The 26027-nt window shown below is 39.4% G+C and overlaps 2 protein-coding genes across 2 annotated transcripts; one reads left to right on the forward strand and one right to left on the reverse strand.

The window, feature by feature from the left end:
* Positions 1-216: 216 nt before the first annotated feature.
* On the reverse strand, positions 217-16217 carry hspa4a (heat shock protein 4a). The gene is made up of 19 exons (XM_033650045.2): positions 15885-16217; positions 13477-13534; positions 13248-13388; positions 12329-12451; positions 11297-11396; positions 10619-10752; positions 9886-10130; positions 9471-9547; positions 8951-9102; positions 7478-7584; positions 6728-6861; positions 6028-6209; positions 5111-5194; positions 4092-4244; positions 3569-3694; positions 3317-3424; positions 3096-3215; positions 2764-2925; positions 217-1692 (listed from the first exon to the last, which is right to left on the reverse strand). The coding sequence occupies exons 1-19, from the start codon at positions 15989-15991 to the stop codon at positions 1492-1494; spliced, it is 2514 nt and encodes an 837-aa protein (XP_033505936.2). The 5' UTR covers positions 15992-16217; the 3' UTR covers positions 217-1491.
* Positions 16218-17442: 1225 nt separating this feature from the next.
* Positions 17443-25998, forward strand: zcchc10 (zinc finger, CCHC domain containing 10). The gene is made up of 4 exons (XM_033639044.2): positions 17443-17599; positions 19332-19493; positions 20987-21028; positions 25114-25998. Exons 1-4 carry the CDS (start codon positions 17559-17561, stop codon positions 25352-25354), a joined length of 486 nt encoding a protein of 161 aa, XP_033494935.1. The 5' UTR covers positions 17443-17558; the 3' UTR covers positions 25355-25998.
* Positions 25999-26027: the final 29 nt, after the last annotated feature.

A 26027-nucleotide genomic window follows, 5' to 3' on the forward strand; every position in this document is an offset into this window, starting at 1 on the left:
TGTAGGTTTCATTTCAAAACTGGGGGGCACTCCTAAACGTGGGGTTTGGGGGTCCTCAGTACAAACACATCATTTCTTGCATCCTGTTTAACTTTAATGTACCAAATTGAACTTTTCTGCATCAGTTTTAAGGTGTAAATGTCTTTAATTTTGTCAAAATAATAATCCTCTGCTACAAAATACATGCTCTAAATACTGAGGACATATCCCTTCTAGACATGTGAGACAACCATTTTAATATTCATATCATTTTGTGATATTTATATTACAAAATGTATAACTCCAAAATGCTTTTCTTGCAGTTTTATATAGTATTTTTTATCCGTTTTGCTAATCAATCAATATTTTCTTGACTCATTCATTCATTTTCCATAACCACTTATCCTGTTAGGAGTCACAGGGGGGCTGGAGCCTATCCTCGCTGACACTGAGGAGGCGGGGCACACCCTGGACAAGTCACCAGACTATCACAGGGCTGACACATAGAGACAGACAACCATTCATGCTCACATTCACACCTATGGACAATTTAGAGTCACCAATTAACCTGCATGTCTTTGGACTGTGGGAGGAAGCTGGAGTACCTGGAGAAAACCCATGCTGACATGGAGAGAACATGCAAACAGGCAAAACACAGTTCTTGAAAAATGCCTATTCTATTCCTTGTCAATAAGCCATTTCTCACATCACATGCTTTTTTTGGTCAAGATTTATTTTTGCTTTTCTTGGTGATGTGGCGACAACAGCAGCACCCAGAAGGTGACTCATTGGACCAGCATTCACACTGTTAAGTAGAAAAAAACAGTACAAGGCTACCAGAGAACAACCAACGGACCATTGCGCTTGAATGAGAAAAGCCAAATAATGAAATACTGCATGACAGTAACTTGTAGTATCTAGTTTAAACATACAGTACAGGTAAACTCAACAAAAACACCTTCCCTCCTTTTAAACTAAACATATCATCCAGCAGTTACAATTATCTGTAGTGAAAAAAATGCACTATTTGTCATGTACAACTTGGAACAATCCATGTTCTTGAACATGTGCCACTGTACCTATATCATATTTAAACATACTGCAATATTTTACATATCCTTGAATCCTGTGTTTATTACTAGTTTTCTTCCGCACAGCCACTTTGCTTACAATTCTTCAAATCTGACATTCTTAGCTAAAGTATGCTCAGGAGATACTGAACAAAACAATCTTTAACATAATGGCCATCAAAGCAACACGAAGAAAGCAGTTTCCACCCCACGCACACGACGTTTGTCATAAAGTAGTCCATTCTATATTAATATTATGCATTATTTTTGTATTCATCAAAGAAAATGAGACATGCCGAGGTGGCTGACTGATGAATAGTACTGATCAGGGATGCTGCTGACTGTTTTCTGTGTCCTCGACAATGATCTCAGAAGAACGACAGAATCGGGGGCAAGTAGCAGGACGAACGGAGATAAAACTCAGGGGTGGCAGCTGCGACAGTTAGTCAATGTCCATTTCAGGGAGCTTGTTCTCTGCCGTTCCCTGTTCCGTGCCGGCAGGTGTGGCTTTGTCTGGGTTGCATGGCTGACTCTCTCTTCCTTCCTGTCCATTGACTGGCCCGTTCTCTGTCTTCTCCTCCTTAGGAGGCTCCACCTTGGGCTTGGGTTTGGACACCACAGAGTTGCAGGCTGAATATAGCTCCTGAACAGGGAAGACGAAAGCGTTCGTTAGAGAAAGGTTCTGTTCTCCACTTTATTTTTATAAAGCAGACTTGTTTTATTATTTCACATTTCTGTGCTCCTACTACACCAACAGCAGCTCACCTTAGAGTGAACTGGTTGCACTGGTACATCAACCACTGTATGTTTTGCCTGTTGGGCTACTTGATATGCTGTGGACCTGAACTGAGCTGTACATTTGTATTTTTTACAGTCATGTGTTTTCTTTTTGTGTGCGCTGTTGTAATGATTTATGGTGTCTGTTGCTTCTTTGTGTCTTTGTACTGAACTGAGCTTCCATGCTGTACTAAAACATTTACCACCAACTACATTAAGTGGCAATAATAATAATAAAGTATCAGGTAACATGGGCTGGCAGTTGTTCGATCTCTGGCTGTGTGGTGCCAACACATCTAAGCAGACAAGCACAAAGTTGCAATGGCTGCGACCAAGTACGTGCATGTATCACTGCCTTCATGCACTTACACACACAAACACGTGACTAGTCCAGTGATGCCTACCTACAGCAACTGGTTCATGAGTGGCAAAAAGGTGTGTGTGTATCTTTCTGTTTCAAAGTTATGCACCTTTTTGTTTGAGACCATTTTTGTCCCTTAGCATGAACACAAGCACACATACTTGGCCTCTATGGCAACTTTCAGCCTCCTAGGGTGACAACTGTGGCTACCAAAGGGTTGGGAAATTTTAGTGGACTGAACGACCAACCGATAGAGCGTCCTATAGAGCTGCTGGTTGCAGCTAAAATCACTAATCCTACACTACTTTGATTACTTGCCATGCCATTAAGTGCACACAAGTTCAAACATGGCAACATAGAGCAATGTTTTGATCATGCACATTGTAATTTCCCCCACTGCTGTGTTAAAATTCACGTTAGTCAATGTTAGACATTAAACTGCAGGAAACCAGACATCAAAAATCTACAGGACTGGACTTGGTGAAGCTGTTGGTAGCAAACTATCTGAAGATTTTCATATCCTCATATAATGTTAAGGCCATGTGTACACAAGTGTCTCGAATACAGTCTCAGTACCTTAACTTTGGCCTGGATCTCTACAACTTTGACCACTGGATCCAGAGTGAGGTCCTGGTTATTCTGCTGGTTCATCTTGGTGTTCATCCAGGCCATGGCATCTTTCACCTGCTTTTCCACCCGAGTCACCTCCAGTTCATCCAGGTGATCATACAGCTCATCCTGTTGGGCGAAGCACAGGGAAATTAGGACATCTGTTTGGTGCTTGTTCGTTAATAATTTAATATACAATCGCATTAACGGTTATTAAAACATCTACTGTAACCAGCAACAAAATTTAACTCTGCAGTCACTTGACTAAGTCAATAAACTTGCTTTTCACGTCAGGTTACCTTTGCTTTATAAGCCTCAATGACCTTCATGTACATCTGGATCTGTCTGCCAAGCTCCTCAAATGCTTTTGGTCTCTCCTCAGCTTCCATATGTCTCTCATGAATTGGCTGGCCAATTTTCTGTAAAAAAAAAAAAAAAAAAAAAGTTCACTTTTGAATGGGAATACTCCTTTTTTACATCGAACCATCTGCACAGTCACGCACACTGCATGCCTGCTTACCTTCAGTTCAGCCAGTTTGTCAATGTAAACTTGTTTCTGTTGGTCCTCTCCGTCTTCATACAGCCAGTTCTCTGTGTCCTCCAGTTTTAACGAGAAAGAGTCACGATCCTACGCGTTACATCAGAGGTGAGATTAAATTCACAAAAACATCAGCATAACAAAATATGAAATAAGTGCAGTAAATCTGAATTCAGGTGAAGGTTAGTGTCTGTTAACATGTTCTTTATTGCCTCAAGTGAGACCTATACTCACAGCTTCACTGACAAACTTCTCCAGGACGCCGTGCAGTTTATCCCTCATCTCGTACACATACTCTTCGACGTTGTTCTTAGCGTCATTCCTCTCCTTCTCTAGCTTATCCTGCATGATCATTTTACCCTGGAGGAGACACAGTGAAGGTGTCAATGATTAGTCAGCAGATGTGCACACAAACAAACTGAAGACGAGAACAGATCAATCCACTTGAGGATGAACTGAAGAAACAGGAAATATAGGTGATATTTGTGTCATATTTAGAGCTAGAATGCAACTTAAATCTTCAAATAATGAGGGAAAAAAACTCACGAAGGGAGAAGTGTTTAAGTAATTATAGAGTATTATGTCATCAGATGAAGTACAGCTATTATATTATAATCTATATGGTGACCAACAGTCATTCCTATTTGTTTTAAATAAAACCCATATGAAACCAGAACCAGTGAGTCTCACTAGCACACAGCTTGGACAACCACTGGGAGAGCATACTAGACATTCCTGGTGATTTTTAGAGCATTACCTCATTCTCCACAAACATATTTAGTACGTCACTGGACAGCTGCCAGTGCAAGTTGTTCTCTATGGGCAGCTCCACCGTCTTCGTTTTCACTTTGGGCTTCTTTGCCTGAGGAGGCTGGTCGGTCTTCTTCTCCTGCTTGGTGTCCTCTGTTGTCTGAAAAAGCAGAGATGAAACATTCAACTATGACACATATAAAGGCCAGGTTAAATGTTTATTTGTTATTATTTTATTATTTATTTTTATTAACAAATGGATGCCTTTACAACACACAGCCTTATGTGACTCCAGTCATGTTCCACTGGTTAGTGGCCCCTAACTGGAATCTGTCAGGCTCTACTTCCAAGTTGAAGTGAAAAATTTACAAGATTTTTTTTTATTATTTTGTGCTTTTTTCCTTAACTTTAATGATAGTCACTTTGAATTTGCAATGTCAGATTGAATTCATTATGCTATGCTATATGTGATCTTTTGTGTTTGAACTCTTAATACCTTTTATTGAGCTTTTGAACTGAAGTCAATTTGAATTCTTTTACATGTATTTGTCTTTCAGGGGGGCATGTAAACATTTTAAAGAGTTGTTGGTCTCTGAAGTTTTTTGGGATATTCTTTTTTTTTTTTTTGGTTATTTCATGAAATTATTTTATAAATAAATCAAAAATGGGTTGCAGAACATCCTTCACCAAATCATCCAGTGTGAAATGTTTTGTTAAAATAAAGTTGGCAACTTAGTGCTGGGTGATACGGCTGCACGTTATAACAGCGATTTCCACATCTTACCAGAGCAATATTTATCCCGAAGCGTGGCATTACTATTAAATGCTTCATCAAAGCTTGACCACTCATTAACATGTGATGTTTGCTGATAAGAAGAAATCGCTCTGTGTTGAAGTTATCGTCCATGTGTAATGTTTTCAGTCTATACTTCTTGGGAAAAAGGAAGGCAGTGTAATACTGCCCTAAAATGTATTACAGATGCATTGACGTTATGGTGATTGCCATATCGCCCAGCACAAGGTTACCTCCATCTCTTCTGCCTCAGATTTCTTGTCTTCATTTTCTCCTGCATGGTTTTTCTGATCCTCCTGGTCCACCTGCATTTTGTTCTGACACGTGACAAAAGGAGAGACAGTACAGAAATGATATTAAAGAGAACATGCAGTATTTTGTGGCTGATTTTAACCAAACTCTGGGCTCAGACGATGTCAACATGAGTGTCCCCAGTCAAAACCAAACATCACTAAGAAACACAAACACCTGTTGTAAGATTTGAGTCGATTTCTATGTGTCCAATATGTGTTGTTTTCCATCCAATAACAAGAGGAAGCCTGCTGATGTTTATCACACCACAAACTTGAAACGAGAGTGCCTGACTCAGTGTCAATTATGGCTTTTGCAGAGGCACTACGTCCGACAGCATTAATTGTCCAGGTGTTCATGATACTGGTTCACCCCTTATGTAATTCTTTAATCCTCTCACCGTTTTTTGATTGCGTCAACTCTGGTGTTTAAACTCAACTGTGTGAGTAACATTCAATCAGCAGAACACTTATGACGCATTAATTTGGGGAAAAAGGCCAAAGAGTTGGCTCTGGAGTGCAGACGGTGACAAACCACCCAAAATAAAATGCCAAACAAATTACAAAGAGGCATTAGTGAGAGATAAATGCAACCCCTTCAAGCTGTGTTGAGCTTGTTAAGGCAAGACATCTAAATTCCACAGTGATGACATTACTGACTATTAAAAAAACACAAGGTGTGGCCAGACTGACTGTGAGAACGCGATCTCTGAGGTGAAACACAAAGCAAACAACATACAAAAAAGAAAAAACAGAAGTGTAGAAGTATGTGTGTGTGTCTCTGTCTGTCTCTCTCGCTCTCTCACACACACACATCATCATTTTTTTCTTACACCCAAGCTTACATACAGAGTACACACCTCATCTTCCTTCACTGTCTGGTCTGTCTCCATTGGCTCTTCCCCCTCAGCTGTTTTCAAAACCTCTACAAGTGAGGCGCTCGATACACTGAACACGCCGTGAACATTGACCCGTACTTTCACTTTGACCTTTGAACTGTCCCCAGATGCCTGAGGAGCCACATTCTGGATCAGGAACTGGCCTGTACGGTGGAGGAAAGGGTGAGAGGTTAGAATAAGTGTGAATATCTTCTTATGTCAATGTGTTGGGGTGAGGAAGCTAAGCTGTATCACATTTCCAGGAAATATAACTATTAAGGTGTCACAATCAACGTGTTTTAGCATGATCATCAAACATCTTGTGACAGAACGCTGGATAGAGTTGGTTGATTCATGGATACATGCTTAATAGTTGGCATAATTGAGAATGCAAAATGGCTGCAACCACTCAAAAAAAGTAGCTAACAAATCTAACACAGAGCTGGAGCAAATGTCAGAGTTAAAAATTAACTGTCTCCACACTTTGGACCTAAGCTTGCTTTGCAAACTAGAAAATGATTTAAGAAATACAGAAGATTTTCAGTTATAACTCTAAAGCATTTTCACAAAATAACCCCCAACCCAGAGACAAAGAAAAAAAAAGGCTTATTCCATACTTGGTGTCCATATTATCCACTTATCTTGTACACGTTATGTCTTAATGAAGTTGAATTTGCAGTACCTATAGTGCTGCTGGGGTAGGGCAGCTCCTTGGGGTTGTTGTAGTAACCTTCGAGGGTGAAGGTCTCTTTCCGGAAGAAAGTCAAAACTTTGGAGAATGGGGCTGGATGGTTCTTTGGGAAAACTTCACAATCACTGTAAAAACACAGCAGGAGGACACGGTCAATAGAACTACAAAACCAAATACAACGGAATATTCTACAGAGATACTATTATGTCATGATTTAAAATTAAGCTAGTAGAATGTGAATAAAACTGGCTGAGAATTCAGATAGTGGGTGTGTGTGGTACAAATCGACTACAGGTGTGTGCAGGTGTGGCAGAGAGTCCTGCAGGTACAGGTAAACGCGGCTAAATAGACGAGAGCAGGAGGCAGGTTTAGCCTTAAAAAAGACAATCCCATGCAGACTTTTAACCTCGTCTTAGCTGCAGGTTTTGGGGAAGACTTTTAAATTCCACTAACAGACATGATGTAAAATGGCAGAAAGGAAAACATTACAATGATATGGTAATAGCAGTCTAAGCATTTTAAGGCCTCCTAAAAACACCTGAAAGCTCAGACCACATAATATCAGTGAAGTCCATTGATATCCTCATCAACCCTGAAGTTGTGTATTAGCTTAGCAGAGTCTTGTAAAGCATGATGTCCAAACTAACAGGTGTGATGAACCCTCCTATTGTCCCTGTAAGATTCAAACAGTAAAAGATTTCCTTATTTAATGTTCTCAGGTGATATAAGCAGAGATCGTACCTCATTCCCTCCTCTGCGGCTGAATTCCATTTTAGAGAGATGGCGTAAGGGACAACATCTGTGATGGAGAACTCTCTGACTTTGAATGCTGGTGACAAGATAGCACACTGAGGAGAAGAGGAGAAAAACACAAGTTATCAAAGCTCAAACTTTCGCCTTGAGGTTGCTTTCTTATTCTAACCAACATCAATAAATTCAGTTTCAACAGTGTCTGACCAAATGTCTCTCCCTCTGTTTCTAAGATATGACGTTGATTAATGGCCAGACAAGTGTTTTTACACAACATCATGATGTCACAGTGATGACACATGTTCAGTGAGGCCACAGCGACCTTCTTGACCAGCATATATATTCTAATAAGTTCATTCTTGAGTCCAAGTGGACATTTGTACAAACTTTAAGGAAACTCTCTTAAAGCCTTCCAGAGATGTTGTATTCATGTGAATGAGACTGATGCAAGGTCACACTGATCTTGACCTTTAGCCATTAAAATCTAATTAGATCTTTGATAAGAACAAGTAAACGTTTGTGCCAAATTTGAAGAAATTACCTCAAGGTGTTCTTAAGATACCCCTTTAACGAGAATGAGACGGATGCAAGTTCACATTGACCTTGACCTTTGACCATCAAAATCTAATTAGTTCATTGTTAAGTACAAGCGAACGTTTGTGCCAAATTTGATGATATTCCTCTAAGTTGCTTTTGAAATATCATGTTTACGAGACTGAGACCAATGCAAGGTCACACTGACCCTGACCTTTGACCATCAAAATCTAATACCTTTTTTTGTTAAGTCCAAGTAAATGTTTGTGCCAAATGTGAAGAAATTACCTAAAGGTGTTCTTAAGATATCCCTTTAACGAGAATGAGACGGATGCAAGATCACATTAACCTTGACCTTTGACCATCAAAATCGAATTAGTTCATTGTTAAGTACAAGTGAATGTTTGTGCCAAATTTGATGATATTCCTCAAAGTTGCTCTTGAAATATCGTGTTCACGCGACTGAGACAAATGCAGTGTCACAGTGACCCTGACCTTTGACCATCAAAATCAAATTAGTTCATTGTCGAGTCCAAGTGAACTTTTGTGCCAAATTAAAAAAAAAAACAATAAATAATAATAATAATAATAAGAATAATATTACTGTTGTTATAGTTTTAAATCTATTTTGTTACATTTATATTGTCTTGCGTGCACTTGTCTCACACTGTTGAATTGTTTTTGTCTTTTTGTTGCTTTTACAGTCAACACTTGTTCTGTCTTTTTCGGCTTTTCACTCACCCGTGAAGCACTTTGAACTGCACTAACCTGTATGAAAGATGCTACACAAATAAAGTGTGATTGACTAATTAATGTATATGCGCATGTGTGTCATATTTCTCCCACTCTACCATCACAGTTGCCAGCTAGCGAGTTAGCTGTGCGAGTCCCTAACAGCATCAAGATGCTGGTCAACCAAATGAGTTATACCTGCAGAGCACAGCCTCTAGCCACGGCCTCATCTGCATTCAGGGTGGTGCTCAGCTCTTTGCCGAAGAATTTGCTGATTCGCTCTTTGATGGCAGGGATTCTGGAGGCACCGCCCACAATCTCCACTGCATAGATGTCTTCCTTTTTCAGCTCTGGATAACAGAAGGCAGGACAATGTTGATACAAAACAGGCTTGTTAGAGTTTACACACTCACAGCTTCCTTTTCCAGAATCTCAGATTTTTTTTTCTTCAAAGTTAAAGCACATTACTCAACAACCCTCAATACCACTACACTGGTATACCCAGATATATTATTTGAAAATTATTTGCCATATGAATGCTCAAAATAGACAAGCAAGAGCAGGCAGGCAGAGATAAAGAAACAAGGGATGATTAAAGTGAAGCAAGAAGGCAGGCGCGCTGCCAGTATCCGGAGGGAAGGACTGTCTCAGATCTCTGTGCGAGTGCGCACGTGCTGAATGGGATAGTCCAGCTGCTATTAGAGTCAGATGCACTCACTGGTTTGTTCCATGACGCTGCGCAGGGGACCCTCCACTTTGGCCAGCAGTGCCGCACACATCTCTTCAAATTGACCTCTGGGGATATATGATCATAGATTATTAATAGAATCACAAACACAGAGTACCTCTAAAGACATTTCTAATCATAGCAACGCCATTTTTAGTTTGTGCTTATCTATAGCAGCCCTCTTTAATATCTGGACAGTGGTCCATAGAAAAGAAAACTCAAAAAGATTGTAGAGGATCCACATAATCCATAAACAGAGTGAACAGATAGCTACATTTTCATTGGCCCATCTAAAGCAAGAACAGCTTTAATTATAGTGTCTCTCAAGCCACTGTTAAAGATTTTAGTTATACCTATGACATAACAGACACTGTCCCCTGATTGATGAAGTAACACCACATCTCACCTGTTGAGTTTACTGGAAACATCAATGTCATTCATGAAGCACTCAATGTTGAGAGGAAGGTCAGAGGAGTTGGCACTCATCAGCTTCTTAAGCTTCTCGCACTCTTGGTACAGTCGGACCAGTGCCCTGGGCTTGGACCTGACGTCCAGCTTGTACTTTTTCCCAAACTCCTCACAGAAGTAGTTGACCAGGATGTCGTCAAAGTCTTTGCCGCCAAGCTCTGAATCACATGCTGTGGCCAGGATCTGATGGTGGAGGATGATGTATTGGTTAATATTTGAAACTGATCAAACTACTTGATGTTTTTAATTATTTATTCAAGATATATGTTTTAATCAAACAACATTCAATAGCTACATTAAGTAGTTTATTAAATTCTATTAAAACCACTTCCTGGTTTTGGCCTACCTCCGTTGCAAGGCAGCCCACTGTTACAGCATTCGTAAAAAGCCTGTGCAACGTGAGGGTTAAACGTTCTTTTCTGCTGACTGAATGTTTTCAACTCCTTTTTTATTTACACTTCAACTAAATTACCATAAACAAGTGATTAAAAAAAACATTGCTGGGTAGCTCTCCTTACCACTCTGTTTTATCTATGCCCACACGAGAGAAATTAGCAACTTCCTGGCAAAACCCCCGGAGAACATAGTGCTGTGTCATCATAACCTGCCCTAAAAACATTTCCCCGGTGAGTATTGCTTTTCAAAATGGCCACAAATTATTCATTACCCACCTTGAGCTTTCCCTTGTTGAAGGCACAAACTGACACCTGGTAACCCGAGTGGCCCACGTCCACAAACACCACTATCCTGGGCTTCTCTTCTGGAGCTGGCAGGTCCTGCTTGTAGATGCCATATGCCAGAGTCACTGCAACAGACAGGCATAATTTGATGTCAGTGTGTAGCACGACTGTGTCATATTTACATAGATTTACAGCTATGGCATGGCTCAAACCAGGGTACCTTCACACAGCCATGACTCATAGGCTATATTTTGCCTTATACTTGGCTTAGGTGACAACTCAATACTTTCTTATACCTTTCTTAATAGAGGACAGATCTAACACTTCTCGCACCCTTAGTAGGCAAGTTTTTTTCCTAGGATAGCAAAACGGTGACCCGCCCTACTCTGCCTCTGATTGGCCTACCCTCATATTCTTACCCTAAACCTAACCAATCTCACACCTCTTACCAAAACCTAACCAACCCAACCAATGAAGTCAACAAGTACTAGCCAATAAGAGGGAGAGAAAGGCGGGTCATGCCTTTGCCATCCTAGGATTTTTTTTTTTTGCCTGCTGTAGATTTCATTTCACAGCACAGTGTGATATAATTGCCTCAAAGCCCAATAACTAGTTATTATGATTCAGATGCTGTGTGTCCTTCATAGAGTATTCTGAGTTTCAATGTACCTGCAGTGGTCTCATTCATTAGTCGTAGACAGTTTAAGCCTGCAATCTGAGCTGCATCCATGACAGACCTTCTCTCTGCGTCAGTGAAATAGCTCGGTACCTGCGGGCGGAAGACAATGCAGATGAGGAATTTGACTGGAACTAGTAATATTAAAAGAGACTGCATACACATGTTGGGTGTTACTGTAAGGTATTTATAACATGCCAAAACATCCTTTTCTCCTTCTGTGTACATGATCATTCTGAACATGACTGATACACGACTCGTCTGTATCACAAGCTGTCTGGGTAGTGTCGCTGCGTGAGTTACTCCAGGTGCCAAAACAAAACATCTCCTTGTGGAAGAGGGCTAAATTTAGCTTTTGGCCACAGTAATAATAACATGTTATCCATCTCTGGGGCTGATGCAAACTGTAGATTTCGGACCAGTGAAAGTAACAGCCTTTCTGTGTGCAATATGTAACATTACATAACAGATGCCGCTGCCGGTGAATACATATACTGAGCACAGCAAGAAACACACACACACACATCCCACTCTTCACCAACAAGGTGCAAGGGAGGAAATAGAGCTTTCAGACAAGACATCTGGTGAAGGGCTTCGAGCTCAAAATGTCACATGAACAGGTGGTAATACATGTATACACCTCGGAGGCAGCTTTCCCTGGGCATTTTAAAACCTAAACTGCGGATGACATCAACAGCTGCCACTCAGAATAGCAGGATGTAAATGCACTGCACTATTCCACTTCAGCACAGAGAACAACATGGAGTAAAGCAAGTCACATGTCTCTTAAAAGCCTCATCAGTCCAATGGCACATCTTAAAATAAGCTACGTGCAGTGATCCAACAAGTAAATTAACACCTCCTGAGACATTTAAATCCAATTAGATATGTTGGTATAAAAATTAGCAGGTTGGACGGAGACCACGAGGAAGCTAATGCAGTGCACCGACAAACCTATTTAAGAAGTTTTATAGATTTTTTTAGACACCCTGCTGAAGCCGGCAAACTGCTGTGGGAATGCTTACCGAAATGACACAGTCCGCAACTGGTTTCTTCAGTGCACTTTCAGCAGTCTCCTTCAGTTTGGTCAGCAGCATGCCGGTGACTTGCTCAATGCTGAACACTCTCTCCTCCTCCATGTACATCACCTAGAGTTGACAAAAATAGGGAGACTATTACACCTGAGGGAAACTGTTTACAAGCCCTATAAATAGCTGTTATATATAGTGAGATTTAGAGACAATGAAAAAGGCCACTGCTGCATATATTATCTAAATATGCAATCTGAAAATGCAAGGGGTGATTTTGTGGGCAACACCAGGTTAAAGCAATCTTCCTCAATTTGTCATTTCTTCTGAGGGCTCGTGTTAATTATCTCCGCAGGGGCACAAAAACAAGCTGGGCTGAGTGTTTGTAGTGTGAAAGCCAGGCATTGATATTTGTGTACTTTGTATACCCTCTGGGTACGTTTTAAGTCTTACGCTATCAATCTGCTGGCAGCAAAAAAAATTTTTTCCTATTGAGGCACTCAGCTGATTGCAAGGTTCAGAGACACGGCACAACAATCATTTCTTACCACAGAATAATGTTAGAATAGAACAAATGTCAAGAAAAAAAAAACATAACAGCTTAAGACAGAGACAAGAGAGACTGTTTTAAGGATAAAAGCATAGGTTGAATCAGAGGATAACGTAGAAGAGCTATGATTCAGAGCAGAGAGCATTACGTGAGGCACTTCTTGGAGCACACCAGGTGAGAGAGGAAGGGAGCAATATAGTCAGGAAAGAGCTCTTCTGTTTCTATACTTTGTCTGTTAAATTTCTTATGGCTGTCCTTCAGTGCAGTACAGTACTGCTAATAAAAGCAGTTGAGTGTGCTAACCCAACCCTTACATTTCTGTTATAAATTATTGTGTCTTTTTCTCCATTATATTATCAACCTTACTTTTATACCGGTGGATCCAGAGGGCATCTGTGCCAAGTCGTACACCAGCTTAGACTTGGCTCCCTGGACATAGGGGTCTGACATCGCCCTGCCATGGAATCGCTTGAAGCCCTGCACCGTGTTCTGACAGTTGGTCACCACCTGGACACGATGACAGACGTTACATTGTTTTGCATCCAATTTAGTAGGAACTCTGAGGGTGTTAACAGGGCGACTGAATCGATTTTACCTGGCTCTTCGCAGCTGCTCCAATAGCTCGATTTCGTGGTCCAAACGATACAAATGACCTGGAAGCAAGCAAACGAAAATGTTAAGCCACAACCTGACACGCTATCACAAGCAAGCAGTCTAAACTGATTGTATAAGCAGCCTATTAATACAAATACACCCAAATCAAGCCACATTTACTTGTTTGTCAATTATTATACAGTCTCATGCCTACACATGACATTTCAGAGCCCAACCCATATAAAACTGGACAGACTGTTTCCGTTGTCTGCAGTAGCAACACTAGCAGTTTGTTTTGGTTTGCAGAAAAGCAAAATTCAATGTGTCATATCAGCTTTCTAAAGATAGTTGCTTACAAACAGTCCCTAATGTAAAAGTAAAGCTTTTAAAACACTGATGGCAGACTACACTTTTTTAACCAACAATAGATCATAACATTGTTCAAAGCTGTTTTAAACAAGTATTGTGGCTGCATGTAGGCTTGTTATTATCAATCTCGCAGCTCACACAATGAGTCTGAAGTGGTGTGGTCAGTCCACCTGCATCCACGAAGGCTGTGGTCAAAACATGCATGTCATTGTCATCCCTATCAAACACAGATGTCAGAGCTGCAATCACAGTCAACACACAAGCACTGTTGTTGATGTATAAAAGAGGAGAGGGTCAACGCAACAAGTCTCTGAGGAAATGCTGGGCCGCATCTCGACCAAGAACAGACTAGTGACATGTATGATGTGGTTTTTCTTTTGCTCATTTTTAGAGGTGAGGTAAGAACACAGGAACAAAAGAAAACTAACTAATGAAGGAACATTAAAATGGAAAAACTGGTAAATTAGTAAAGGATTATTTAGGAAAGTTCTGGACTAGTTGGATGGCAACACCTCTAAAAGCAAACGTTCATCACTCTAATTAACAGACTATTCTTTTGATTAAACACTAAATCTTGAAAATGTCAAAAACATTTTGTGAGTGTTAATCACAAGATAACAAAGGCCAAACTGATATAATGTTAAAAAAGAAAGCAGCACTAGCAGAAACATTATCATCCCCCATCTTTACCAAATTGATTATCCCAGGGAGTCAGCATATTATGAATACTCAAACAGGTGTTATTTTCTTTTCTATCCTTTCTATCTCATCAGGGAGGGAAAAATCAAACCTTTATAGGGGTATGGTCTAAGCAAGATTTTTTAAGACTTTTTTATGTACTGGAAAATATATTAATGTTTGCTCAACAGTCTCTACATTAATTTAAAAGGGCTTTTATGTATGGCTTGTGTTTTGTTTGTAGTAGTGCAAAGTGCCAAAAAATGCACTTGAACTTTACCTATTTTAGACCTTTTATTCCTTCTAAAGTTTAAAATAGCATCTTTTGTGACACACTGATTTTTCCTTTAAAAATCAGTTTACAAATACAACTCTGAATCGATTATTTTCTTTTTTAATATCACGTGAAGCCTTAATATTAATAATATTCCAAATATTTTCATAACCTGCAAGACTTTAAAAAGGTAAAAACATCTGAAAACACACCCCAATTATTATTCAAATAAAAAATACAGTCTATTAATTTGTTATAACAGGTTATATTCTTGTTACAATCTTAAAAGTCTCCTTAATACCACATGAATACACGACAACACCTTAGAAACAACGCCAAAGATTCATTTAAATTAATTACTATTATTTTTTTATTGAACATTGTATGTGGTGACGGGACCTACAACCACTGTGGGTACAAAGTGTGCCGTGTCAGCCGCATGAGGTGAGCTCATGAACTTGAAAACACCATTCTTTAAAGAACATATACATATCCTACAAATAACAATAACAGTACATATCTTTAGTACAAATTGCTAAACTCTTACAGGCACTTAAACTTGCTAGAATATTCTAGCAAGCAGTTAACTGCTGTCGTCATCGCTGAGAACCTAACGAAGGCGCACCGTTTGTCACACGGGGCACACCGGTTGGTCGGAGATCTCGCCTTCGAGATATCGACTACACTGATTAGAGCAAGGGAAACACCGCCCGCTCATGTCCGCCGGGCAACGAAAGCCTATTTCCAAACTATACAGTTACAGTAATAGAAACTGTGAGCTTAGCTAACTGACCAGCTAGCTTGCTGTGGCTCCATGGTTGGTGGGTGAACAAAATGTGAACGTTAAAGGTTAATATTAGACGGTTACAAGTTCGCTATGGAAATATTAACAAACGTTTCACTGATTTACACACACTAACAGGCAGGCTTAATAGCCACAGGGATACGAGTTCAGCTAACGGTAGCTTGTCAGAGAAGCTGCGTTCACGTGCACCGGTGAGACAACAACTGAGAGAAAATGAACCCCTCTCTTCTGTAGCTATCCGCTCAAAAGTCAAATAAATAATAGCTTTATTTTAGGTACTTACGGTGTACATCTGTCGCTGTACTCGTTGGCGACTGTCTCGATTCCTCCAGCTCGGGCTACAGCTACATAGCAGCTTTGAAAGCCCAAGTCAAATCCCACCACTGACATCTTCAGCGATCCGACTGTCTTCTAGCTGTAACGCTATCTACAGTTCGACTTATAAAAACAAAGCTGACGTACAGCTAAAGCTTTAAAATCACCAGGATGGTAAAAGTCAGGTGGAGTAGTTGTGCGGCACTGTGTTAAGTATGGCTACTTGTAGTCATAATCCACACCGCTGACTATTTACCGGTGTCTCTGATCTTCTGTGCTGGCAGGCTGCAGCAGCAAGGTGGTCTAAGTGACTTCTCGTCGGGAGTCATCGCGAGATTTGCGTAGTTCTAGATATCTCTGGACCTTTCTATAACCATGTGAATGACTGTTCTCAGATATTCGAGATTTAGGGACAGATACCCTGAAATTTCTGGCTATTGAGAGATCGTTTGGGGGTTTAAGATTTTCTGTAGATGCAAATTGCATTAACAAATCAACGACTGATTGTTTCGATGACGCCTGGGATCAACTCTAGATGGGAAAACAAAAATAGACTGTGCTGCACGAGGGTGTTAAAAGTATGAAGTCATATTTTACAAGCCTACCACACAGTTTAAACGCCCGAGTGGACAAAAACAGCTACACATTTTATTTTTACAATATATTTAGGTTTTTGTGATACTATTTACTACACTATCTTTTGTTTTTTGTTTTTACAAAGTAGAATATGCTAATAATTTAAAGCCATTGATTTTACTTTAGTCTCTTATAAAACAAACACAAATGCAGTCCAGCTAAGTCAAAATATAAGAATCTAATGAAATAAATTAATCTTAGATACTGTTTGTAAGCAGTAAAACAGGGACGTGTAAGATTAACTATTGTAATTTTTTGTTAGAAGTGATGATAGTATCAAAGTATTTTCCTTTGTGTTTGTGTTTGACCTTTTAATTAACCAAAATTTTGGGGATTTACAGCATTTAAAGAAATTACTTTTAATGCATTTTGGTGTTACAAAATAAAAATATATAACATGTTTTGTTGGTGGAATTAAAATACTGTTTAGGAACCCATGTAATAGAAATGGCAAACGATGGTGTATACATGCAGCCCTGACAAAAAAGTAAAATATGGGTGGGTGTAATGACAGTTGAATGTTGGGCGGGGGCACTGTGTTGGTGACATAGATAACCAAATGTTAAACCTGAGCAACTGTTTGCACAGTAGCTAAAGATATTGAGAAAAGAGAAAAGACAAAAAAATGTATATAGTCCTATCATTTCCTATCTTGTTGAGATTTTTTTAAATCATCTTTTGGGATTTTTGGGGCCCGGTAGCGCATGGCAATTTACTGGGATAATGTGAAAACAACTTTTATTTTGACTGATTTATTTTTCATGTCCTGCATTGTCATATAAATTAATATTTAAAAAAAACATGTGAAATTACAGCTATTTAGATTGCGTAATTATTTTTCCCTGAATTCCTTTTCGGATTTAAAAAGAAAATTAATTGCAGCGAGTTATTCATAAGACACAGATGCAGTAGAATATCACTGCCGATAGGGAGCACTGTGTGCCCTAAGGGAACCGGAAATACATTCTGGAACGATGTCGACGAAGAAGAAAAAGTAAACTGCAACATGGCGACTCCCATGCATAGAATAATAGCCAGGAGACAAGCGTGAGTATAATTAATATAACTAGATGAAGATGTAGTATTTTCATCGTTTTGTGAATATTATTGTCTTTAAAACACAAATTACGTTAAGCTCGTCGACCTTCGTGTTAGATAATGGAGGTAAATTACGAACCCTGCAGGGCTTAAAGGGAGCCCGACTGAGCCGCGGTCTTTCTCTTTCATACAGGGTTGTTATTTAACTGCTGGACTGTTTTCTTTCTTCAGACATTTATTTAGTCTTTGAACTCGTGACTGGTATGTTTTAATAAATCAATAATCGTCGATACTCCCATTTATGCGAGATGAAAGTGTGAGATATGCCAAGATACAATAACTTGCCGTTTGTTTTAACGGTCAGAGTTTCTAAACGTTTTCGACTGAAATATTGGTTCCATGTTTGTTTCGCCTCAGGACTGAGTTATATAGAAAAATACCCCATTAATACTGTTTCCATATAGACATTTAGCCTGTTACAGTATGTGTTTAGGCAAGATAAATCACTTGTATGAAATGTATAACATTACCATGCTGGGGAAAGAGCTGGACAGTTAGATATTGTTGGGCCGGTTCAGGATCACTTTGGCATGATTCTGAAATTCTGACTTGTGCACACATCAATAAAATATCATTTATATAGTGAAAGAGTGCTCTACCACCATTAGAAACATAGTCTGTTTGCCTTGGACAACTTATGAGCATAATTTCCATATTGCTGAAGAAATAAAGTGGACCTTCCCTCGATTTTTATATTTAATATGAGCTCAAATCAGGAAAACCCTGCTGAGGAAAACCGATTTGTCAGTTATTATCAATGAAAATATTTTGATTCACACTTGCATTTTTTGTACTTTAAATGTCATGAAGGTGATAGAGTTTTTTAACTAAAAAGAAGTGCTAGGGGAGGATGCCCCGGACAGCCTGACAGAGGTCTGGGCTAATCCTCCAATGTCCTCAAATCCTAGAAGCACCCCTTAATACGCCTGCCCTGTGTGGGGTTCCTGTAACTGTATTCACCTCAAGAAAAAGATGAGTCAGGACAGCAAACATCCGTTTTAACTAGTAGCCTAAATATTGTAAATGTTTGTTTTCTAACCGGCCCCTGGCCTCCTGTCATTTTGCAAAAGTGTCCCACGTGCAAAGCAAGTTGAGTATCCCTGATTTAGGTGATCCATGTTTTTTCTCACTTTCAGGCTCTAAGAGAAAACAATAAACTGTTTTACCTTAAAAAATGATTGGAACTGTCGAGCTTTCTATCTTATTATGACCTCTATAAAATCAGGTCATCTCACTGAGATCATATCTCAGTGACCTTAGTGCAGCAGCATAAACAACGACGACATAACACAGCCAGTCACGCACAAGCAAATACAAAAGGTATTTAAAAAATCTCTAAAACAGATAAAAGTTTTGCTAGGATGTTTACAGAACCTTTACCATCACCGTAAATGTTTCCCCTCCGTCTACTTCTGCAGATTGGTTTTACCTTCCCCAATATCAATTTCTAAAGTGTTTAGGTGAAAATATAGACCATACAGTGTTTAATTTGAAATATAAGCAGGCATCTTCAGAAACGTTCAACATTCCAACAGCATCACCAACTACAAAGCTTGACAACTAACACAACTAACAACAAGGAAGTGTAGCTGCAGCAGTGATTGATTTTTTTTTCTCTTTAGAGTTGTAGTGAGTGTCATTGTTGAGCCTCATTTAGATTTGTTTCTGTTGTCACACACAGGGAGGCAAACAAACAACATGTGCGATGCCAGAAGTGTTTGGAGATGGGACACTGGACCTATGAATGCACAGGGAAGCGGAAATACGTGCACAGACCGTCGAGAACTGTTGAGATGAAAAAGAAACTGAAGGAGAATGAAAACAAACCACTCAGCATCACTGGGTAAGGTCTCTATCAGTTCACCACTAGGCAGAGTCTCTTTGCTGATTTTATTATATGCTACTTTAACACATGAGTGATTGACAAAGTGCCAGTGGGTGATCTGGAGGGTCTCCTTTAAGACAAAATTCTGTTTATTTATCGCTCTATAACTGAAGCTCTTGCTGCCGCCACTGTTTGTGTTTTTTCTGTTAGTTCACTTGGCTGCGGTGCTCAATAACAGGGATAAGGTGTATACATGCAACAGTACCCAGTTTCTTTCCAAATATTCCTGATAGCATATTCAGGTTTCTCATGAACAGGATAAGGGTTTGTCCAGGGTTCTTAAAATGGAGGAATGGTGTTTACTTGCTGAAACACATAAACAGAATAAAAAGAGGACCGGTCCAAGGCACCCTCCAGGCAAAAGGTTAAAAGACCTTTAATCAGATGGCTGTTTTGTGGTGAAATGGGTTATAACACAACTCTAGACTAGAGCTTCATGGATTAATCAATTAGTAGTCAACCATTAGATTTATCACCAATTCATTTGACAATTGATTAATTGGTTTGAGTGCTTTTTTAAAGGAAAAAAGTCAAAAGTTGCTGATTCCAGCACCTTAAATGTGAGTATTTTCCGGTTCATTTACTTCTCTATGATGGTAAACTGAATATCTTTGGGTTGTGGATGAAAAAAGACATTTGAGGACATATTTGATAAACATATTTTGCCATTTTCTGACATTTTATATAATCAAAACCTAATCAATTAATTGCAAAAATGATTGACAATGCAAATAATCTGTAATTACAGCTCTTAATCTCAACATGTGCTAGCATCGTCTACGTTTTCAGGTGAAACAGAGCTGTGGAAGATTTGACAGCAGCCATTTGACAGCAACTCTGGATAACTAACATAGAGGGGTCAGGATAATGACTGGAGTTTAAGGGCGTACAGTTTTCTGGCACTCAGTGGTGGTTTTCACGGAAGAAAAGGGCCTCATTTGTTCACTTGAACGGCCCAATCTTCTTTTGTGTCTACCTTTTTAGCTCAGTATTCAAAAGTCAGAAGCCTCTGACTGTCAGAGAGGCTGGTGTTCAAACCTTTTGGCTTTACAGTTATCTGCTCCGCTAAACATTTTGGAATGAGGTGGGCGACCAGACTGAAATAATTTTCATGGTCATCTTAGTCATTCAGGGAATTTGGCTCATCAGAGGAACAGCGAGGGTGTCAATATACGCTGAGATTTCATGTTGTAACACACTGTGTACAATGGCGTAGTAAAAACACTCAGCAGTTTCTGACCTGACCTAGACCGTTCAGTCTGCACATTAAATGGAGCCACTGCTGTACTCATGTACTCACAGAGTGAAGAAGTCTGTACTGTGAAACTGTCATATGCAGAAGAAGATGCTGTTGCTTTTTATCGCCATCTAGAGGACATATTCATAAATACAACATACTGTTTAAATGTCCACATTTCCCTTAAAGAGCTGTTGCTTTTTTCTTTCTACAGACCAGGAAGAGAAGGCTCCAGTGAGAAGAAAGTTAAAAAGAAGTAAGTAAGATGTTAACCATATTGTGACCATGTTGGATGTTTTGGCTCTACACAGTATGTATTTTGATGTGAAACAAGTACAACAAGTGCACACATTAAATACAGTATACTTAAAAATACTGTAATAATATCCCAACACTTCTTTTTGCCCCATTAGCCAATATGTTTACTCCATTACATTTTTGGTGATTGATAAAAGTTTTCTTTAAGTCTGACCCATTTTGACATATAAATCCACTATATTTTATTATAAACAAAACATTTATTTACACGTGTTTTACGTTGCTTTTCTTATTGCCGAGGTCAGGTAGTTATTTCAGGAGAAATCCTTTAATGCACCTTAGGTTAAAAAACTAGCAACAGCAATTTGTTTGGAGGCAGCTAGATGCTTCAGTGTTGAAGATGTCGTACCACTCATCCGAGAGTCATTTTATTTAGGTCATTCACACAGTGTCACACGAGGGTGGATAAGGTCACATGTGAGTTGTTGGAGTCCCAGGAAAGCTGTGAGGGTCGTAGTCACATGAATTTCAGTTTGAATTTGTGTGAAAATCTGCCTGTGAAGCAAGAAGACCCTCTGTGTGTGGGTGTTGGATGGCGTCCTTCGCAGCATTACGTCCCACTCTTGTATCAAAGGCCTAATTATAGAAGTTTATGTGAACATTTCTGACAGGAGTGTGATGTAACAGCCCCCTCTAGTGGAGACCATCAGAGCCACTACAGTCTGTTAAAAACTACTTGCAGTTATCTAGTAGACCAGCAGCTGTAAATGCTTTCAGATGTCCAAAGATTCTTTTCAATCATATTGCAACAGTGATGGTTTCTAATCCAGTACTTTAAATGCCTGCACCTTCTAAAAATCACAGTGTGACTTAACTGATATAATTGTTTAAGTTATAAGTTTTATAAGTCTAAAATTTGCTTAATTATGCTTAATATTTCTATTTGTGTTTTACTGTAAATAATTGCATCTAAATATGTACCGTGCTAGGAGTAGGCCTGTTTCACAGCAGACATTTTTACTTGTCATAGTAGTAAAAGCACAGGTGTTAGTAATAACATTAACACTGACTCTGTTCTGCTCATGCACAACACCAGGACCCTGAATATGAGGCAGCTAAATGGAATTCAACCATCATTAAATCTATTATTTACACCTCTGCTTTCTCTATTGTGGCATTTCAAAATGTCTTCCGGAAAAAGACCTGTACTTTTAAGCACTTAGCCCCCCTCCTCACTCCTCTTAACAGACTTGCTAGCGTGTGAGCACTCTTGTTTCTGTGTCGCTCCCAGATGGATCAGTTTTATAGATCTCTGTCACAGCAGACATTGTTAATAGAACCAGGGAAAGCACAGGTGGAACTAATAACCTTCGCTGTGGCTCAGTTCCAGCAGTTATTGCAGAGCTGTGCAGCAATTAATAATGTTATTAGCTACACAAGTCAGATTTCTGCTGTGACGAAAGGTCTGTTCAGCTTTAGTCACACTCTACATTTTTCCCCTGGTCACGTGTATGGCCACCTACACACACACTACTGACTTGCAACATTACAGGTTGATTATTGACTTGTGGCTGTCGGCTACAAAAATGTCGTAATAATGTAACCAAACAGGTATTACAGTGTGTACTACAGTGTGTGGTTCAGCAGTGTGGACTCTGTAGAAGGTTTGGCCTCAGTATTAAAATTCTCGTGTGTCATGATTACTTAATTTTTGTTATAGAGAGGCAGGCCAAATGTCTGTTGGCGGGAGACTATCAGAGGCTGGTGACTGTGGGGAGGTCATGTGTGAGACAATAGGCCTCATGCATGAAGCCATATATGAACAAATTTTCCCTCCTTTCATATCGACAGTAGTTTTTTTTTTTTTTTTTTTTTTTGTACCCATTTATTTCTGGTAAGGCACTCTTACCAAGATAAGAGAAAAGCATCTAATTTTCACAGTCCATAAATTGTTTGTCCAACGTGAGGAAAAATATGTTTTAAATTTGAGGAATGGTTAAAAACAAAAGCATGAATATCATATGATCAAATTTAGATGTTTTAGAGCAGTGGTTCCCAACTGGTTCAGCCACAGGGTCCAGATTTCTCTTTAGTCATTAGTTCAAGTTCCACACAGTTTAATATATTCAGCATCATACTTGTGTTTGGTCGTGTCATCGAGCTAATTCAGTGTCTCTTTTATGTGTCTGTCCATTATTCACCCACTCTACAGCAGGAAACAGCACTTCAAAATAAAACTCTGTACTGGAATTTTACTGTACCTAAAAATGAAATGTGTTTTTTACAAACTTGAAACTTTGGCGAGTCACTTGAGGTCCATTCAGATTAGATCCACGACCAGCTTTGGGACCGTGACCCAACAATTGGGAATCACTGCTTTAGAGTAATCATAATGATTGTATGCATCCCTGTGGTGACCAGTGCTGTAATGTAACTAAGTATATTTACTCAAGTACAGCACTTAAGTACATAATTGAGGTACTTTTACTTGCTTGAGTATTTTAATGTCACGTAACTTTCTACTTCTACTCCACTACAATTTTTAATCCGCTACAATTATTTACTGCACAGTGGTGCAGTGGTTAGCATTGTCACCTCATAGCCAGAAGGTTCCTGAGTTCGAACCACAGGGTGGGGGAGCCCTTCTGTGCAGAGTTTGCATGTTCTCCCCGTGTCAGCGTGGGTTTTCTCCAGGTAGTCCGGCTTCCTCCCACAGTCCAAAGACATGCAGGTTAATTGGTGACTCTAAATTGCCCGTAGGTGTGAATGTGAATGTGAATGGTTGTCTGTCTCTATGTGTCAGCCCTGTGATAGTCGGGCAGCCTGTCCAGGGTGTACCCTGCCTCTCGCCCAATGTCAGTTCCCCCACAAACCCACAATAGGATAAGCGGTTACACTGAATGGAGTGGATGGACAGTTATTTCAAAACGTCAGTCTCCTAGTTGATTCACAAATTAATATTTTTGCACACAATTAGTTGATTGACTAGAAAATTCATTAAAGTTATTATTCATGCAAAAACATTTCATTGTTTCAGCTTCTCAAATATGAGGACTTGCTGCTTTTCCTTTTAATTATTTTTGAACTATGAAATTGAATTAAATTTTTCTGCATTGAGTATTTTTACTTTTTATACTTAAAAACATTTTCCTGATTGTATTTCCATACTTTTACTTAAGTAACATTTCTAATGCAGGACTTTTACACGTGACAGTATTTGTACAGTGTGCTATCAGATCTGATTAATTCTCCATCACTGCTGCTGACACAGCATTTACAGCATCACACAGGTTTTGCTATTTCTGTTTTTTTCCTGTAACATTGGGAAAATACTCTGGAAAATTACATATTCACTTTTTTAAGTTTATTAACAGTAAGTCAGTTTCACTACTGCAGAAGTTCTTCTATTAACAGCCTTTTTTGGTGGCACTTCTTCAATTCATGGGCATGTGCCACAGTATTTGCACACAGCACCATACCTGCCCTTACATAGTGTTTAGCGTGTGTTACCTATGCCAATAGGTTATTCATGATCAGCATTTAGCACACCTGGGTGAGAGCAGATTTGCATGGTTAAGGATGTTTGGTGCATCTTCTCTTAACAGAAAATTAAAAGAGAATGTTGCTGCATGAGATCCAATGACCTCTCATAAAAGAGAAAACACTGGTGCAGTCCTGATGGGTCAAACTAATCTCATTGCTTTTCCTTTGGTGTGACTACACTGGTCTGTAGAATTTCCAGAGGGAAAAGGGTGCAAGTAATGTTCCCAGTTTGCCAACATTTTTCAGTTTAAGTAAAACACCCAACAGAAACCTCGCAGATTGACACTTGTAAGATTGTAGACATTGTGCCTGTTCACTTTGAAAGTAGGTGAACCAAGCATGTCAGTGTCGCTGAGGAACAATCATCATAGCAAAAAGCAGGTCAGCGTCACCACATATTCTTTTCTCCTCCTCTCCTTTGTGAAGTGACACCAAAACAACCAGACTGTAACAGGTGTAGCACGAGGCCCTAACAACAATACACGCTGTTCTGATTTCTGTATTCACGTCTCCCCTTTGTGCTCTGCCACTTGCTCTCAGGGCTAAAGATGGTAGCGACAGCAGCAGTGATTCAGACGGCTCCTCAAGTGACTCATCATCAGACAGCAGCGACTCCTCCAGCTCCTCTTCAGATGACAGCGACAGCAGCAGTGACAGCGACGATGACAGCTCTTCCTCATCTTCCTCTTCCTCCTCCTCTTCATCCTCAGACAGCTCAGACTCAGGAAGCAGCAGCGATTCCGATCAAGGACCTCCAAAGAAGAAGAAAAAGAAGAAATAAGTGAATGTGTTGTTTGTTTCCCCTAAGTTAACTTCAGCTGTCCACTATTGTTTCCCCTCTAATCCATCATAGCTGGTTGGATCTGAAAGGACAGGGCACATTTAGGGCTGTAATACTGCTTGTACAGTTTTAGCAAAAATGGAAATTAGAAGAGTTTATTTTGGGTTGGCTACTGTGTCATGTTCTGATTTTGTTTGTTTTGTTTTTTAAAACACATTTCCCCTGTTACTTTTGTTCATGTGATATTTTCTCACGTTCGTAGCTCTACTGAGGATATAAAGTTCAGATATCTTAGGAAACTAATGTGCTTATTCATGTTGAATCTGTGATTTTGTACTAAAGTATATTTTTAGTCAAACTTAATCGGTACAGCTCACAACCTCAATAAAGCAACACCACATCTGGTACTCAGTAGATACTGATAATGAGACCTTTTAAAGCATACTGAATAAGTGTTTGTGGAAAATATAAATTAGTTTGAAATTAGAAGGTCTTGTTGCTATTGCAGTTGTTTGTTCCACTGTAAAATAAACTGCTTGTTTTTAAGGCTCTTGCATATTTGCTATTGTAACTTTTTATTTTGCTAAAGAGAAACACGTTTACTTTACATATATGAATTTGAGAATAAAATGGTATCAAATTGGCTTTTTGTTAAGTGATTTACAAATATAAT

The sequence above is a fragment of the Epinephelus lanceolatus genome, chromosome 11 (assembly GCF_041903045.1).
Source record: "Epinephelus lanceolatus isolate andai-2023 chromosome 11, ASM4190304v1, whole genome shotgun sequence".
Lineage (NCBI taxonomy): Eukaryota > Metazoa > Chordata > Actinopteri > Perciformes > Serranidae > Epinephelus > Epinephelus lanceolatus.

Excerpts from the sequence above, each read along its gene's own strand:
- hspa4a (XM_033650045.2), bottom strand. The coding sequence starts at position 15,991 with ATGTCAGTGGTGGGATTTGACTTGGGCTTTCAAAGCTGCTATGTAGCT. Across the intron at positions 10,753-11,296 it reads AATGAATGAGACCACTGCAG|TGACTCTGGCATATGGCATC; the intron begins GTACATTGAAAC and ends TGTCTGTTGCAG. Across the intron at positions 3,425-3,568 it reads AGAAGTTTGTCAGTGAAGCT|GATCGTGACTCTTTCTCGTT; the intron begins GTGAGTATAGGT and ends TGTAACGCGTAG.
- zcchc10 (XM_033639044.2), top strand. The coding sequence starts at position 17,559 with ATGGCGACTCCCATGCATAGAATAATAGCCAGGAGACAAGC. Across the intron at positions 19,494-20,986 it reads AAACCACTCAGCATCACTGG|ACCAGGAAGAGAAGGCTCCA; the intron begins GTAAGGTCTCTA and ends TTCTTTCTACAG. Across the intron at positions 21,029-25,113 it reads GAGAAGAAAGTTAAAAAGAA|GGCTAAAGATGGTAGCGACA; the intron begins GTAAGTAAGATG and ends ACTTGCTCTCAG.